At 41.4% G+C, this 14,247-nt stretch overlaps 1 protein-coding gene across 1 annotated transcript in view; it reads right to left on the bottom strand.

Moving 5' to 3' along the window:
- Window positions 1-14,247, bottom strand: part of TRABD2B (TraB domain containing 2B) — a 292,849-nt gene that overhangs the window by 124,173 nt on the left and 154,429 nt on the right. The window contains exon 3 of the mRNA XM_075097676.1: window positions 8,135-8,281. Coding sequence (XP_074953777.1) covers window positions 8,135-8,281 — 147 coding nt within the window. The remainder of the gene's footprint in view (window positions 1-8,134; window positions 8,282-14,247) is intronic.

Raw genomic sequence — 14,247 nt, 5'->3', positions numbered from 1 at the left:
AAAAAAAAATGGGGCCAGAAGGTTTGGTTTTGGGGGTTGGTTTATTAAAGTGTTGCAATTCTTTTTCCAAAGGTATTTTTCATTTTGTCGTCCATTACACAGCGGGAGAACAGCTGGTCAGTAGTGGATACAAACTCAGGCTTGGTTGTTCAGGGCTCTTTGGTGAGTTTCTTCCCACCCCTGTTTAGTAAGATGTTAGGGAAAGCCTGAATGTTTTCGTGAATTTTGCAATATAATTTTAACCTGAGACGAGTGTAATCCAAAAGATATGCTTTGCAAAATATCACACAATTTAGCAAGGAGGAAAAAGCTGCTTAATAACACAAGAGCATCTGGGCTGGACACAAGACCTCTGGAGCTGACACCACAAGGCAGTGCTGTGTGGAGAGAGCCCTGACCCCTGCCCTCCTGTTCGGTCCTAGCAAAACTCCAGGCTACTCCCAATCCAACCAGCCTCAGCTTTCTAACCTGGCATCTGGAACAAACTGGATGATGACTTTTGAACTAGTTTTATTTTTTTTTAAGGTAGGGTTGTTTGAGAGGTCTAGTATAGGGTGTAAAGATGCAGCACCTCTCCAGGAAAGCGTTTTGAAATGGAATGAGGACCAGTCAGGAGAAAAATAAGGAATAATTCAGATTAGGTCAGTGAAGTAGAGACAAATCAAGCTATCCTTGAAACTGATTTCCTTGTGTCACAGCTGGTGGAACTGTATAAGCCTTGACTTTGGGTTTATTAGCAATCATCTCTCCCAGAGGAGAAAAGAGAAGATCCTGGTCTGAAGTCACCATCAGAGAGCGCAACCACACCGGAGAGCCTGATCTATGGTGTTTGCTATTTGGTAATGTGCAATAATAGCGTCCGACCAAGAAATGCTGTGTCAAGGAGTACCCAAGAACACAGTCTTTTTGGATAATGTCTGCTATTAATCCTGCCAAGTCAGCAAAAACAACCAAATTGCCCCTTTGTCCCACTTTCTTCCCCTCCCTGTCATAATGAGGTGACAAATACAGCTTGTGGATAAAACAATGGGAGAAAAAGCATTTTGTATATTCAACCCAAAAGATATTGTTTAAAAAACTAACAAGTCTTTCTCATTTCTCTTGAACAAGTCTTTCCAAGAAACACTTCATAAACCAGCTCTTTATAAAGAAGCGACAGTAAATGCTTTACAGCAAACATACAGCAATGCACAGAAAGCAGCATGCTACCACCTTGAACTCCAAATGTTTTTACCAATCTCTCTTTCATACTCTTTTATAGTTTATTCCCTTACTAATAAATACAGGTAGTCAACAATCCTTAAACATTTTTAATGTAAATCAGCCCTTTTCTGTAGTTGAATATGTTCCTTTTCTAATAACGCAGCAGCCTCTGAAAGAAAAATCTTTGCCTTTAAATGCCTTGTTCCAACTTTTCTCTGACTTTCTCTCCCTCTCCCATTGCTTTCTCCATGGAAACTGGAAAGAGGAAGAAATGAAATTCCAAGGTAAGACCACTCTAAACGCAAACATGTAATGAAAATTTCCAAGCAAGAACCTATTTTCAAAACCTGTAGCATGAAAATTATCTGGGCATGTTCCAGATTATTAATAAAAAAATAACCTCCACAGTGTTTTCCCCAGCACTGTCATCAACAAGTAGGGTTAACTCTCACAGCCTGGATCTGTAACCAATTTTCTGAAACACATACGCCAAAATATAATATTGCTCCAATCTGGAATCCTGTTCTGACATAATATGAAAATTAGACTCTGAAAATTTTGGCTGCACTTCTGGGTTTTTACTTCCAAGTGCTCACAATATACCAAGACACAAAGCTGTAACTCAGGTGCAAGTGGAAAGAAAGTATGATCCCAACCCAGCAGATCAGGAGCTCTTCTGAACTATGGGAAGGCAACATCTCTCCAGCAGCATCCTGTGCTACAGCCCAAAGAAGAGAAACTGGGAGACATCCTCTGCTTGCTATTGGGGCACAAAGGGCAACGAGCACGTGTGTTGCCAAACACCTGGGCAGCGTCAGGCCTGCCTTCAATGTCAGTCATAACACACGTTTGTGGAAGCATTACTGACCCTTCACCTGGACCCAGAATGAGAAACTCATGGGACCAGCTCCCTTGGTGCCTCAGACAACCTCGCAGTTGCTTCACTGGAAAGCCTATAATCATTTTCCCTGGAAGAACAGGAGGCTGTGCCAGTTCGCCTGCACTTCGTTACAGCTGAAAGTGATAAGATGTTTCCAAAGCGTTGCATTACAATAGCTGTGCCTTCGGTTTATGGATTTATCTTCCTTCGCCCTAGATAAAACTCCATTCCTTGGACAAATTAGGTCTGCTTGTCATTCAACACTCTACCTAATGGTCTCAGCTGCATGTTTCTGCAGTTATTGAAGCTGGAGCATTCCACAGATAGTTTTCATTGATTTGAGAAGTGAGCCAGAAATCTAGTTGTATTTTATCCAGAATGAGAATGGTGCAAGTTAATGATGTAATTAGAATTATCAGGGCCCTTAAATCTTCAAGGACAGGGTTAAATGCAGGATTATATCATTTTTAAAGGGGTACATAACACAACCTGGTGATTTATAAACAGCAAGGGTATTGTGAAGTGATGCACTGAAGTTTTTCTTCTTTAATTTAGGGAGGCTGACTACTGACGTGGTGTTAGTGTATGGCTCTCCAAAGTCCTGTTGTCAGGACCATCACATCGTTTTCAGACGACAAGCAGTCTTGTTCAGCATGAATCCATGGTATTTTGAGGTTGCAGAGGCAACTCAGGATACAGGTGACATCGTTCTAATAAGTTATACAAAAAGCTCTGTTGTTTCTGAGGGGCACAGCTTGAAGGAGACACAGCAAGACCTGAGCACTCAAAAGGGGTTGAGGCTTGTCTACAGGCTGTGGTGACGGCCAAGCAACTTCATTGTGTAGCTTGCTTTTCTGCATAGGATGAAGCCAAGACCTCACCTCTCCTGGCAACAAGATCATTATACTCAGGTAAGCATAAAGCCTGTAAACTGGGCTATTCACTGGCCTAACTTGATTTCTTCATTTCGATATCCAGATGATGGCTGGGCCCACTGGGACTCATACAAAGCCTGCTGAAGGCATGAAAATAGTCTCCATTATTTCAAAGGGCTTTCAATACAGTCTAAAACACATGCAAAACATAAAGCCTCTCTGGATGAAAGATGCTTTATGAGTGGCAGGTATGACTCTTGGATTGTATTGTTAACCCTAAGTGGGACAGGCAAATAACAAGTACGCAACCAGTAGGACCTGGCCTGCAGAAAACTGTCTATAAAGCAAGCAGTGTAGCTGCATGCCTCTTGATACACCAGATCAGCAACAAGGGCAGAGAAACCATCTTTTCCTGCACAGGAGCCTCTCGTCAGGACAGAACCAGAGAAACACTAGCTGGACACCACAGGTAGAGTTTTTGGGAAGGGTTGAAGGAGAAAAATCTCAGCCTTGGCTTTTCAATTTCCCTCTTAATAAAGTGTACATAGGAATACAAGGAAACACAGAGCCAGCTAATTCCAGGCTGTCAAAGATGAATCTGCTTTACAAAATTGTCCTTAAAAACTTGAACATCTCAAAACCAAACACAGGAAGTAACTGGTTCAAGAAATCCCTGAACCCAAAACTCCAGATCTATCAGTTCAAAGTGTTTAAATATAGACTTTTACATCAGATTTAGGGAACAAAATACAAGATAAATTGTTCTGCACCCTAATTTTTCCTCACCAAGCCTTCAGGTCATTAGGCAATTTTTTCACTGTCTCAGGTAAGAAAAAGTATTCTCTGGAGGTAGATAATTTTCTGATTTTGCACTAACAGATTTTTTGCATTTTAACATACCTGGACATACTGACCTCAATTCCCTTGTGAGAGCATCAGAGCAGAATACAGACGTTAAAGCTGCTGATCTGCTCTGATGCCTCTTCACTTGCAGTTTTTTTCAAAAGGAGAGAAAAAAACTATGACTTCTTTGAGGGGAAAAAAGTCTGAAAAAAACAGAAAATATGCCGATCCTATCTTTAACTTAGAATACTTTCCCTTCAGTATCATTTTGAGTCTTTGCCCAGAAACTCCAACATAAGCCTCTTGATTGCAGAAGTCACAGGAGAATCAAGTGTTTGCAGAAGGCTGTAGAAGCAGGAGAGATGTTTCCTACTCCACTTTTGAGTTATAGTCTAACTGAATAAACTCACCCCCTTAAAATGTATTAAGTTTAAATAAGGATTTATACGTTTGGAAAAATGGTGCTCAGAAACAAAATTTAAGGGAAAAAAAAAAGAGAGAGAAAGGAATGAAGAATGTAATATAACCACAGGAAAGCAGAGGTGTTTCCCTCTTTCTCTGTTCTTAATTAAAATAATAAAAAAACGCTCCAACCCTAAAACTGAGAAGGATTTCTTTAGCCCTCTGCTGTCATCAGTGCTGATGGCTCCGGGACAGGAAAATGGCAGGGATTTGAGGGCCTGTTCACACCCCTCCATTTCAAGCACCTTACACTGGCTAAGCCAGGCTTCTCAACCCAAGGCGGGCAGCATCTCCCTGGGGCGCTCTTGTTCCTGCCCCCATCCGAGGTGCCAAAGAATCCGTCCTCTGACCTGTGTCCAAGCTCCCACTTCAGTCTAGGAGATAATTTCCCCTGCACTTTTCCTCCCAGCACTGTCCCTTCTGTGACAAGGGGCTGCACAGACTCGGCCCCAGGGGAACTCTGCCCTCTATTCCCAAACGCTGTGGGAGTCAACCAGACTGGCACTGAGAAACTGCAGGTTTCCCAAACTCCCTCACAGAGGCTGAAGAGGGCTCAAGAAACTCATCCATAACACCTCAAGTCAGCAGTATTAGTGTTGCCACTTCTGGTCCTTCTTTCCGCTCCAGGATGAGTTTTACTGTAAAGGCATCTCAGCATCTTGCAGATGGCTACTGAAGACATTCCGTCTGCCAGGATTCACACTAGAGGAATTTAGGCAGTTACTGCACCTAGATATATACTCCCCACCACCACCGTCCCCACAGCTATGTCAGACCTTCTCAGCTACTTCCCAGTTCATTACAGTGACGTAAACCAGTGGCTCTGAACGGAGGCAACTGATGGACAGGTTCACCTTTATTCTGCAGCTTCTGCTAATCTTCAAGGGCCAAGCAGGCACTAGCAGCCTTATAAACAGCGCCCAAATGAATCCACAAAGAGTAGGAGTCACAGCCTTCTGCAGGTCTCCATGCCCCTGCAGGACGGTGCTGAATCCCTGGCCTCCGCTGTTCACATAAACGAGTCTCACGACTCTATTCCTGATCTTTTGTCCCTTCTATGTAATATTTCAAAGTTGCATTAAAGGTACCAGCTGCAAGAACTTACCAGACCTCTGAAGTGCTAGGACAGCAGTTGGATATCATGGAAGAATGGGCAGACCTTCTAAAAACACTGTGACACTCTTGTCTCCCAAGACTGGCATGGGTACCTGCCCTGAAGTTTAAGTGATGATACATCTCACTTGGGATATTTATGGTTTTTCTGCACTTGCAGGCCTATCGTTCATTGTCACCTGACGAGATCTGCAATACGTTCTCAACCCATGATAAATCCTTGTGCCTACACTTAACGGCTCAAGAGAAAGATCCCATGGGGATCTCATGTGTAATATTTAAACCCGGCTAATCTTATTTAGTAACCAAATGGCTAAGACTTCCTATGGCAGAGAGAGTCTATCATCCTTGCAAAAAACACATAGAATAAACTTTGGAATTACCACAACTGGCAAAAGTTGATTTGAATAGGCAGTTTATTTTAGGTTTTAATTTTCTATTTTGTTCTGCTTGCAATTAAAAATAAATGGTATAAAGCTGGTTTATAAAAACACAACCAAACAAAAAACCTCTTTACCCAAATTAAAAACAACAACCCATGAGAGGAAAATAGCCCACAACATTTAGAGTTCTGCAGGGACTAGTATACATATAGGGATTTTAATTTTCCATGGCCTGTAAGTGTTATAATCTCTATCAACTATGTGCACTCTGGGACCATGACTAACACCAGTGCTTGAACTCTGATTGGTTGTTGACTTCTTTCTTCTTTCTTTAACACTGTTTTAAAGATCACATTTGATCCAAGAATTCGCAGGGATAAAGAAGTTTTTACAGCAATCTGTTCCTCTCAAGTCTAACTCACAGGTCTGTTATAGGACATTGTGTCAACAAACCACAGATGTTTGTGAGTCAATGCAACCAGTGTGAACAGCCACAACTTGTCTCAGGGACAAAGGCATTATTGCTGGAGAAACTACACTGACAGAGATTAAAAAGATGACTCAGGACATTCAGATGCTAGGACTGTCTTCATGATACTACTCCTTTCTTTTCATCCATGGCAAATATACCACCACACCTTGCAAGAGCTATTTCTCCATAATCATTATGTGTTTATCTCACGTGCTGGGCCTTGATATTATAGGAACAGTTACAACCATTGACTTCTCCAGCACCCTCTAAAATCATGAGCTCTCTACCTTTTCCAACTCACACACCCCACCATTAGAGATGTATTCCTACCTGTGTTGTTTTCTCCCTTTACTTTCCAGCGCAAGGCTGTTCAGAAGGAACTGCTCTGGCAGCTTTGGTACTACACACGCTTCTGTTTCAGTACTGCCACGTTAACTGCCTTGGTATGTCCTGCTTAGTCATGCTAAAACAATGCTTCACTTTCTAAGACTGGATTAACTGGGACAGCAAAGGGGTTTTATCCCATTCATTACCATTTACCAGTCTTTCTACTATTTGAAAATGATAACCAGATAGGGAAAAAGAGGACATGTGACCATTTGTCCAGAATTTAAGGACCTCTGATAGTCCAAGCTGATGTCTTTCTGCTCCTGTGGAGGGGCAGGCTAGTTCTGTGATAGGTGACATGGAAGAACAGCTTCAGCTGCTGCTGGTTGTCTTTTACATTTCTACCTGGAACTTCTCAGAGGGGCATAGAAGATCTCTGGGGAAACACCCATGTTGTGGAGCGCGGCTGGAAGACTTTGTTACCTTACAGCCGGGTTGGGGCCATCCTTACTTTCCCAGCTGTTCTTCTGAGAAACAAGTGACCCACAGAGCCCTGTGCAACTCAAGATAGCAATGGCAAGATAAGATGTCTCAGAGACCTCTGCCTCAACCAACAGACTGAGCTTACCCTATCTCAGTTCTCTTTTGAAGTCACATAGTTATCCTTGATTTGCATTTGATAATGGTAAACCACTGTCACGGTTTACAGACCTTCTTTGGCAAAACATATATAATACTGTGGCTGCCAAAGTTTATACAGGTCCCCGGCAAGTAAGTCACTGCACCTGAGACAGGAACCTGGGAACATTTATCAGAAAAAGGAGAGGTAGGAGATGACATCCAAAGACCATATTCCATAGAATTAACAGGAAAGGGAAAAGAGGAACCTATGCATTAAATGAGAATCTCAGAGTTTGCCATGAACTATCAAACTCGTCTGGAAAGCAGACTTCTGCTCCATTGAGGGTTTTTAATAGCATTGGATAACCAAGATAAACAGAGACTGAAGGGTTGCCTGAGACATACAAAATTATTGAAGTTTTGAGAAGTTATTTACTTTATAGTGTATTTACATAAGTTTCACTTCCTCTTCATATCTAAGCTCAAATATTACAAAGATTTTTTTCCCCTCCTTCATGAGGAGACTACATTCAACAACCCTACAAACATCCATAATTAACTTTTTTTCAGGCACATTCCTCAGAAAGTCTTCCAGGCAGCCCCTTCCCCAGAGCCCAAGCAGTACCACTCTCTCACCAAGCAAACGAGGCGTGTGTGGAAAGAAAACACAGGGCATCAAAAGGAAGAGGGGAAAGAGGAATATGAAGTGATGACCCTGAGACCAAAGCTTTACTTATTGCTGTACTATAAGCACCTGATAAGCTTTATGTCAGGCTCTTAATATCTCTGTACCTCAATTCACCTCAGTTTTAATGAGTACAGATCATTATATCCCGTGTAGAAATTTTAGATCAGGGCTTCGGTAGGAGACGCTTCCTGGATCTGTAAGGGCCATCACTATTAAAGACATGGATTTTTCTCAATTAGCTGGCCCATCCACAATGCTTTTGCTTACCTGAGAAGTGTCATGGTTGAATATGACAGCATTCAGGTCTCCACAGTTATAATGCTTGATGAGATCTTCAGTGGTATATGGGGCCTGCAAACTACCTGCTCGGAGGCTTTCATGTTGGAGCAGAGTTTGGTTTAGAGCAAACAGCACCTATAGAAATAGAGACAGGAAAAAAAAGGAAGAAGTAAGGATATTAGGAATCAAATCAGCAAATCAATCAGCAATCAATCAAACAGCAAAGCCTAAAAAGCCAAACTGAAATTCTCTTGCACCTGAAGTCTAGTGACCCATCCTGGCCCACAGTAACAAGGGCTGGTCTTTAGGCATTCCCAGCTGGAAAGAGTATCAGATGTAAAGTTCACTACTAGTACACGACCTTGTTATAAGACCTTTAATATTCTTCATAAAGTATAACTTCACAACACATGCATATATTGCCCAGAGATCATGGTCTGAGGGCTTTTAGGCTATCTTTCTTGACTACTTGTCTACATGAGAGACACTGAAATGAAAAAAACCCTAAATTAGGAAACTTTTGCCTCTGACTGTTTCCTGTCCACTAGCTTAAATCCAAAGTCCAAGCTCAGTCAGGTTTTTGATAAAAATCTAAGTCTTCTGAACTTCTAAGTCACAGTTGTAGTACTGGGACATTCTGCACGCTTCTAGTAGCAGAAACCTTAAGAAATTCATTATTAGTCTCCCTCCTTGAGTCTTTCCACCTTCACCCACCCTTTTGCAAAGGGAGCAGAGATACTGAATTGTAACACTGTCCCAGAAGACTAGTTGAGTGTCCCCATTCCCCACCTGAAAACACCAAGAAAGCAGAAGCACTCTTCACTATGTACATTTAGGTAAAAAAGAAAAAAAGGTCCTTAAAAATGATTTTTTTTCCCTTGCTTTACCAAAAAGTTTACTATATTTCACATGAATTACCACAAACCTTTTAATATTTGCGATAGACTGTGGGAGTAATTTATACCAGTTACTGAACCACCAAGTCTGGGCTTTTCATATTCAGCTTTCCAAGAACCTTCCAAAGAAACTTGATAAAAAGTATATGAATGAAACAGAAGAACAGCAGTTCAGACAGTTTGTCACAAGTTATATAAACAAGCAAATGCACTTTTCCTAAAATAAAGTGACATGTAGTGACTGCAAATACAGAGTTCTGAAAAATTATATTGATGCATCATTTTTCATTAAAAGACTCCTGCATCCCTCAGCCTCACATTTCACCACATTTTCAGCTTCTCTCATTTATAACAGCAGTTCCCTCTCCATCTCAAAGAATAACCATCATCTTAAAATCAGGGCAAAGTAACCCATGCTGAGCTCTGGCTGGGCCAGGTAGGCTGCAGTCTGTGACACATATTCTTACTTACCTTCTTAACTTTAAGCAACTGAACTCACTTTAAGGAGTGAACCCCAGAGGATTTTAAAATTAACAATGTACATATGGATTTGCAGGATGGAAGTTCTTACTAGTTTAAAATTATGATTCCCATTGAAGTTTATCTGAAGGAAAGGAAGCAGTCAATTGGATTTACTCCTGCAAAACCTCAGGTATATAACAAATATGATCTGAGATATTTTTTTAAAAAAAAGTATCTCTAGGGCATAAACAGCCTCTTAAAACAAAGCTGTTACGTGCTAACTAACATACACAAATTGGTCAAGGAAAAGCAAATGTTGTTTTTAAATTTACTTTTAAAAAATATAAAGACAGTCTTTCAACTGAACCTTCAACATATACCTCAATTTGGCAATCAGTTCCCCAGTAAAATCCAAGCCTGAAAGATTTCCTTGCCCAGATCTAAGAGCCTCTTCAGACTTCTCTACAAAGCAATCAATCTTTCCCAGGATCACAGTCTGAAGTTAAGCATCTTCCTAACTTCGTTTTTCTCTAATTTAAAAAATCTGCAAAAAACACAGTTTGAAAAATTTCTAACCTTTGAAAGGAACTTAGCTTTTTCCTTTTCCCCTAAGGGCTACAGCTCAAAGAGGAAATGGTTCATCCCAGGATTTCCTGGGGATTCTAAACATTTTGGCTAATAAAAATAAAAGCTTAGAAAAATGTTGACAGGAAAACTGAGAGCAGAGGTTTTCCCAAAATGCTTTTAGTAAAATCCTTCTCATTTTTGATTTTTTAAACAATGGATGTTGCTGGATTTTTATATACAAAAATATGTATACACACAGGCACACTCATATACAAACCACCAACAAACCCTGAGGATAAGACGGTGTGTTTTATGATAAAAAATTAAGACGGCAATAAACAAATTACTCCTTTACTCCCCCATGCCATTTTTTTTCCCCTTAATTCTGGTTTCCTGGGGAAAACAGTCCTTTGCATTAAAGCTCGGGGTCTGTCTGTCTCCTCCTAATAAATTTGGAACCTATTAGCTGATTTCAGTCACATTTGCAGAGGTTTAGAGGTCTTAAAGAAAATTGCCTATATGTTCCTTGAAAATAAGTGCTGGGCTGCAGAAAAGCACACAGTACGAGTTCACTTCTTACAAGACATCAAAGACTCCACAAAGGACAGACGAGTTATTTGGAGTTTATAACAGTAGATGGACCCCTGAGCACCATACCCCAGATTTCATTAGTGACAGGACATTCGTGGCCCTGCTCTCTGCCCCTGAGCAGCTTTGGGACCTAGAAGTGATACTGGCCACCAGCTGAAACCCAGCACGCTGCTACCACTGCTGGGGAGCTCATTGCTGGGTTCAAACTACTGCCCAAAAAGCAACTCAAGAGATTTTATTTTAGGAGGGAAGTTAAAATTAGAAACTCAAACATTTGAATATGCTAAAGGAAAAGTGTAACCACTTAAACAGATTTCTGGACAAGTCTTGCTTAATCAAGCCATAACCACCATGGTTTTTGGTCAGGTGGCTCAAAACAAACTCAAAGAGAAGCAGGGTCTCATCACAGCTGCCTGCTTGTTGGCTGGATTTGTAGACCATTTCCTTCGGAGTCAGGTTAAAGCCATCTTAAAACCCAAATTTATTTTAACTTACTGTTCAGATAACGCCACAAAAACAACGCTGTTTCCTTTCCTTCTCTCTATCTTAATATCAGTGACCCCACGACCTCCAGCCTAAACCTCTATCTGAGTTAAATCTCCCAGAGGTGCCTGAGATTACTGAACAACTGATGACTTCAAAATAAACACACTTAGAGTGACTGCCTATACACAGTCCCACCTAATAAATACAGCAGACAGGATTTGTTCTGGGAAGTGATGGGAAGTTATGACTTCACCTCTGGGAAAGTGCATTTTTATTCCCACAATTTATGGTCCTCACATCGGCACGCTTTGAAAGCAATTTTTGCATGGCTGTCTCTGGCCCCCGTTTGCGACCGATCAACCATGGACAACAGAAAGGGGTTTTCACTCCACCAGGAGGAAAGCCTTTTTATTTGAGTGGTGTCATTCTCCTGTGCAAAGCAGCAACGCAGCACAGATTTTATTTGGGTGTTTGGAGACAGGCAGATAGGGCAGGCCTGTGGGTCCTGTTTTACTGCCAAAGCGAGTAAGTACCACCAATTCCACACAGCACCAGGAACCACCAGGCCAGACTTTAGCAGCTTTTTTGCACAGACGGTGGTCACCTCAGGGATAAAAGGGCTGGACCAGTCATTTCTGCCACAAGAAGGTCAGAGGGGATGCAGCAGAGCTGGGCAGGGGAACAGTTCTTATATCACTGGTGACTTCAACTGAAGGGTCCCCAGGAGGGGGGAGGTCTACAGAAACCCCAAGTTTCATTTCTTGGTGAACAAGACTGGGCCATTTCTTACATTCATGCCAACTGTTCCACCACCCCCCAAGAGTATCTGTGCTGCTGCCTCACTTTAACCTTTGCTATTTTACCTTTATGATCTTGGGCACTTCAGCTGCAACCAAATCTGCAGAGACCAGCCTTTGACACTCATGTGCAAGCTCACTCCAGGCCTTGACAAGGGCCAAAGAAGCCCAATGAAGACCAATAAAGCAAACCACTTTACTGATTCCTCAACACTAAAACAGTTTTTCTCCCCCACATACCTCTGGATTACACAGCCAGGAGTCACACGTTAACGGAAGGCATGGGTTACAAAAGTCTACCTCACATACAAATCACCTTGAATGTTTAAGCCATTTAACTTTCAACTTCAAAAGATGAAACATTAGAAAACCTCCAAACCACGCATATGAAGCAAGCAGACAAAACTGCATTGGATCTCAGGGTTTCAAAGGGGCCTGGCACTGCTGAGAACTGTTGGCACTCAACAGTATCAGCCTTTGGGACAGTCTGAACTTCACTTTCCAAGCCCATGGGAGTAGATGGTTTGATTTTATGTGAGATCTTAATGAGATCTGGCTTTTAGGCAAGTAAACCCAATCCACAGAAACAGATCTATGAAAGCATTGCCACCTTTTCAAACAGGGAGGGGAAGTGAATAGACACGTACCTGGACTGGGCTTAGGAACACTTGAGGCTTTCCACCAGAAATCATGTTCTTCATTGTATTTGGTTTTAGAAGCAAAGCTAGATAAAAATCCTACTTGTTCCAAGGTACTCTACAAACCTTCATGTATTGTGTTTTATTTTACCACAAGCCTGCAACTTCAGACTGGCCGTCTGAAGGCTCCTGAAGGCCAGTGGCATGTTAGGGCTGTGTGTAGTAGCCAAAAAGGAGATATCATGGCCTTTGTACAAGAGAGTATATGGGCAAGTGCATTTGGCCCTAGCTGAGAAGAGCGAAAAAAAGCCCAGAAAACAAAAAACAAGCTATCCCTCATCAAATACACTATCATGCCTGGTCTATGTCAGCTGCTTATAAGGTCTTTTAGTCATAAGGCCCTCAATGGCATAAAAGAAGAAATAAGATGTTCACTTTTCTAAAAGATGTTATTCAGTACATGAGCTCTTTGCCATGATCATCACTGAACATCAGCTCAAGGATGCAGAGTTGGCTGCATCCTTTCAGCTCTATATTTTTAATATTTTTGCATAGGCGAGTGAGTTGACTTTGGCTGATTACCCTGAATGCTCACATGATTTGTCAGAAATCAATTTCGGACAAACTCTGAGCCTATCACCTTCTCTAGGAGGCAATACTATGGATTTATAACCAAGTGGAAAGCTTGCCAGGGCCACCTCTTCCATTTGTCTGACTATGGTCCCAAATGGTGCCACAATTGAAGAACAGCTTCATGGGGACATCTGAGAGGCCATCGAAAAATAAGACAAGGAAACCTTATTACCTGATAAAATACTTGAGCAGTCCCAAACTTTATTATGAACTATATTGCTAATAAAGTAGACAACAAATTCAGAAATGACAATAGAAGAAACAAATTTTATGTTAAGCTGAAGAGAAGTGGACCTGTGTTCTTCTGGTGTGTTTGCTCTGTAAGTGACTTGAGAACAAAAGGCAACCTGAAGAAAACTCTTGGAGCTAACTTTGGTTTTCAAAAAAACTTCATGCTTAGGTAATGGGGGAGAAGCGACTTTCCAGTGCTAAACTTACCACAGCTGAACTACAAACGTTGCATTCACAGGACTCCAGTAGCTGGAGTTACAGGATGACCCCTGCATAAAGCCACGATTAATAACAATACCACAAAAACAAGTACTTAAGTTTCATGCTACGATGTCAGGTGTTGAGCAGGCAACAATTGTTTTCCTTTGCTCTCTCTTTTGGACATGTGCCACCACAATGCAAATACTAAATGGGCATTACTGGAACCATTTAAGTGACTATATTCTGTCAGTGCCCAAATTGCAACTCTGGAAAAGAAATGCCCACTCTTCTGCTTGGTTCAAAACAAACCACAACATAAATATCGAGGTATACGGTTCTTTTGTTGTTATCCTTCTCTGTACTGAAACAGAAAATCAAATGTACAATTTCAGGTCAAAATAGTGGCTTGGGAAAAAAAAAAAAGAAAAACCTAAGTCCCTGATTTTCCAGATTAATGAAAAGCAATAAAAGTGTTTGCCCAAATCTGTTCAGTTCCATTGGTTTCCAGAAGACGGGTTTTCCCTTTCCTTGAATCTCTTGCACTGTTGCTAGGAATTAGTGAGCTGTGAAACTCACCTAATGAGGTCAGCATCAGGAAA

The sequence above is a fragment of the Phalacrocorax aristotelis genome, chromosome 6 (genome assembly GCF_949628215.1).
Source record: "Phalacrocorax aristotelis chromosome 6, bGulAri2.1, whole genome shotgun sequence".
Taxonomy (NCBI): Eukaryota; Metazoa; Chordata; class Aves; order Suliformes; family Phalacrocoracidae; genus Phalacrocorax; species Phalacrocorax aristotelis.
This window is presented reverse-complemented; position numbering and strand designations above follow the sequence as displayed.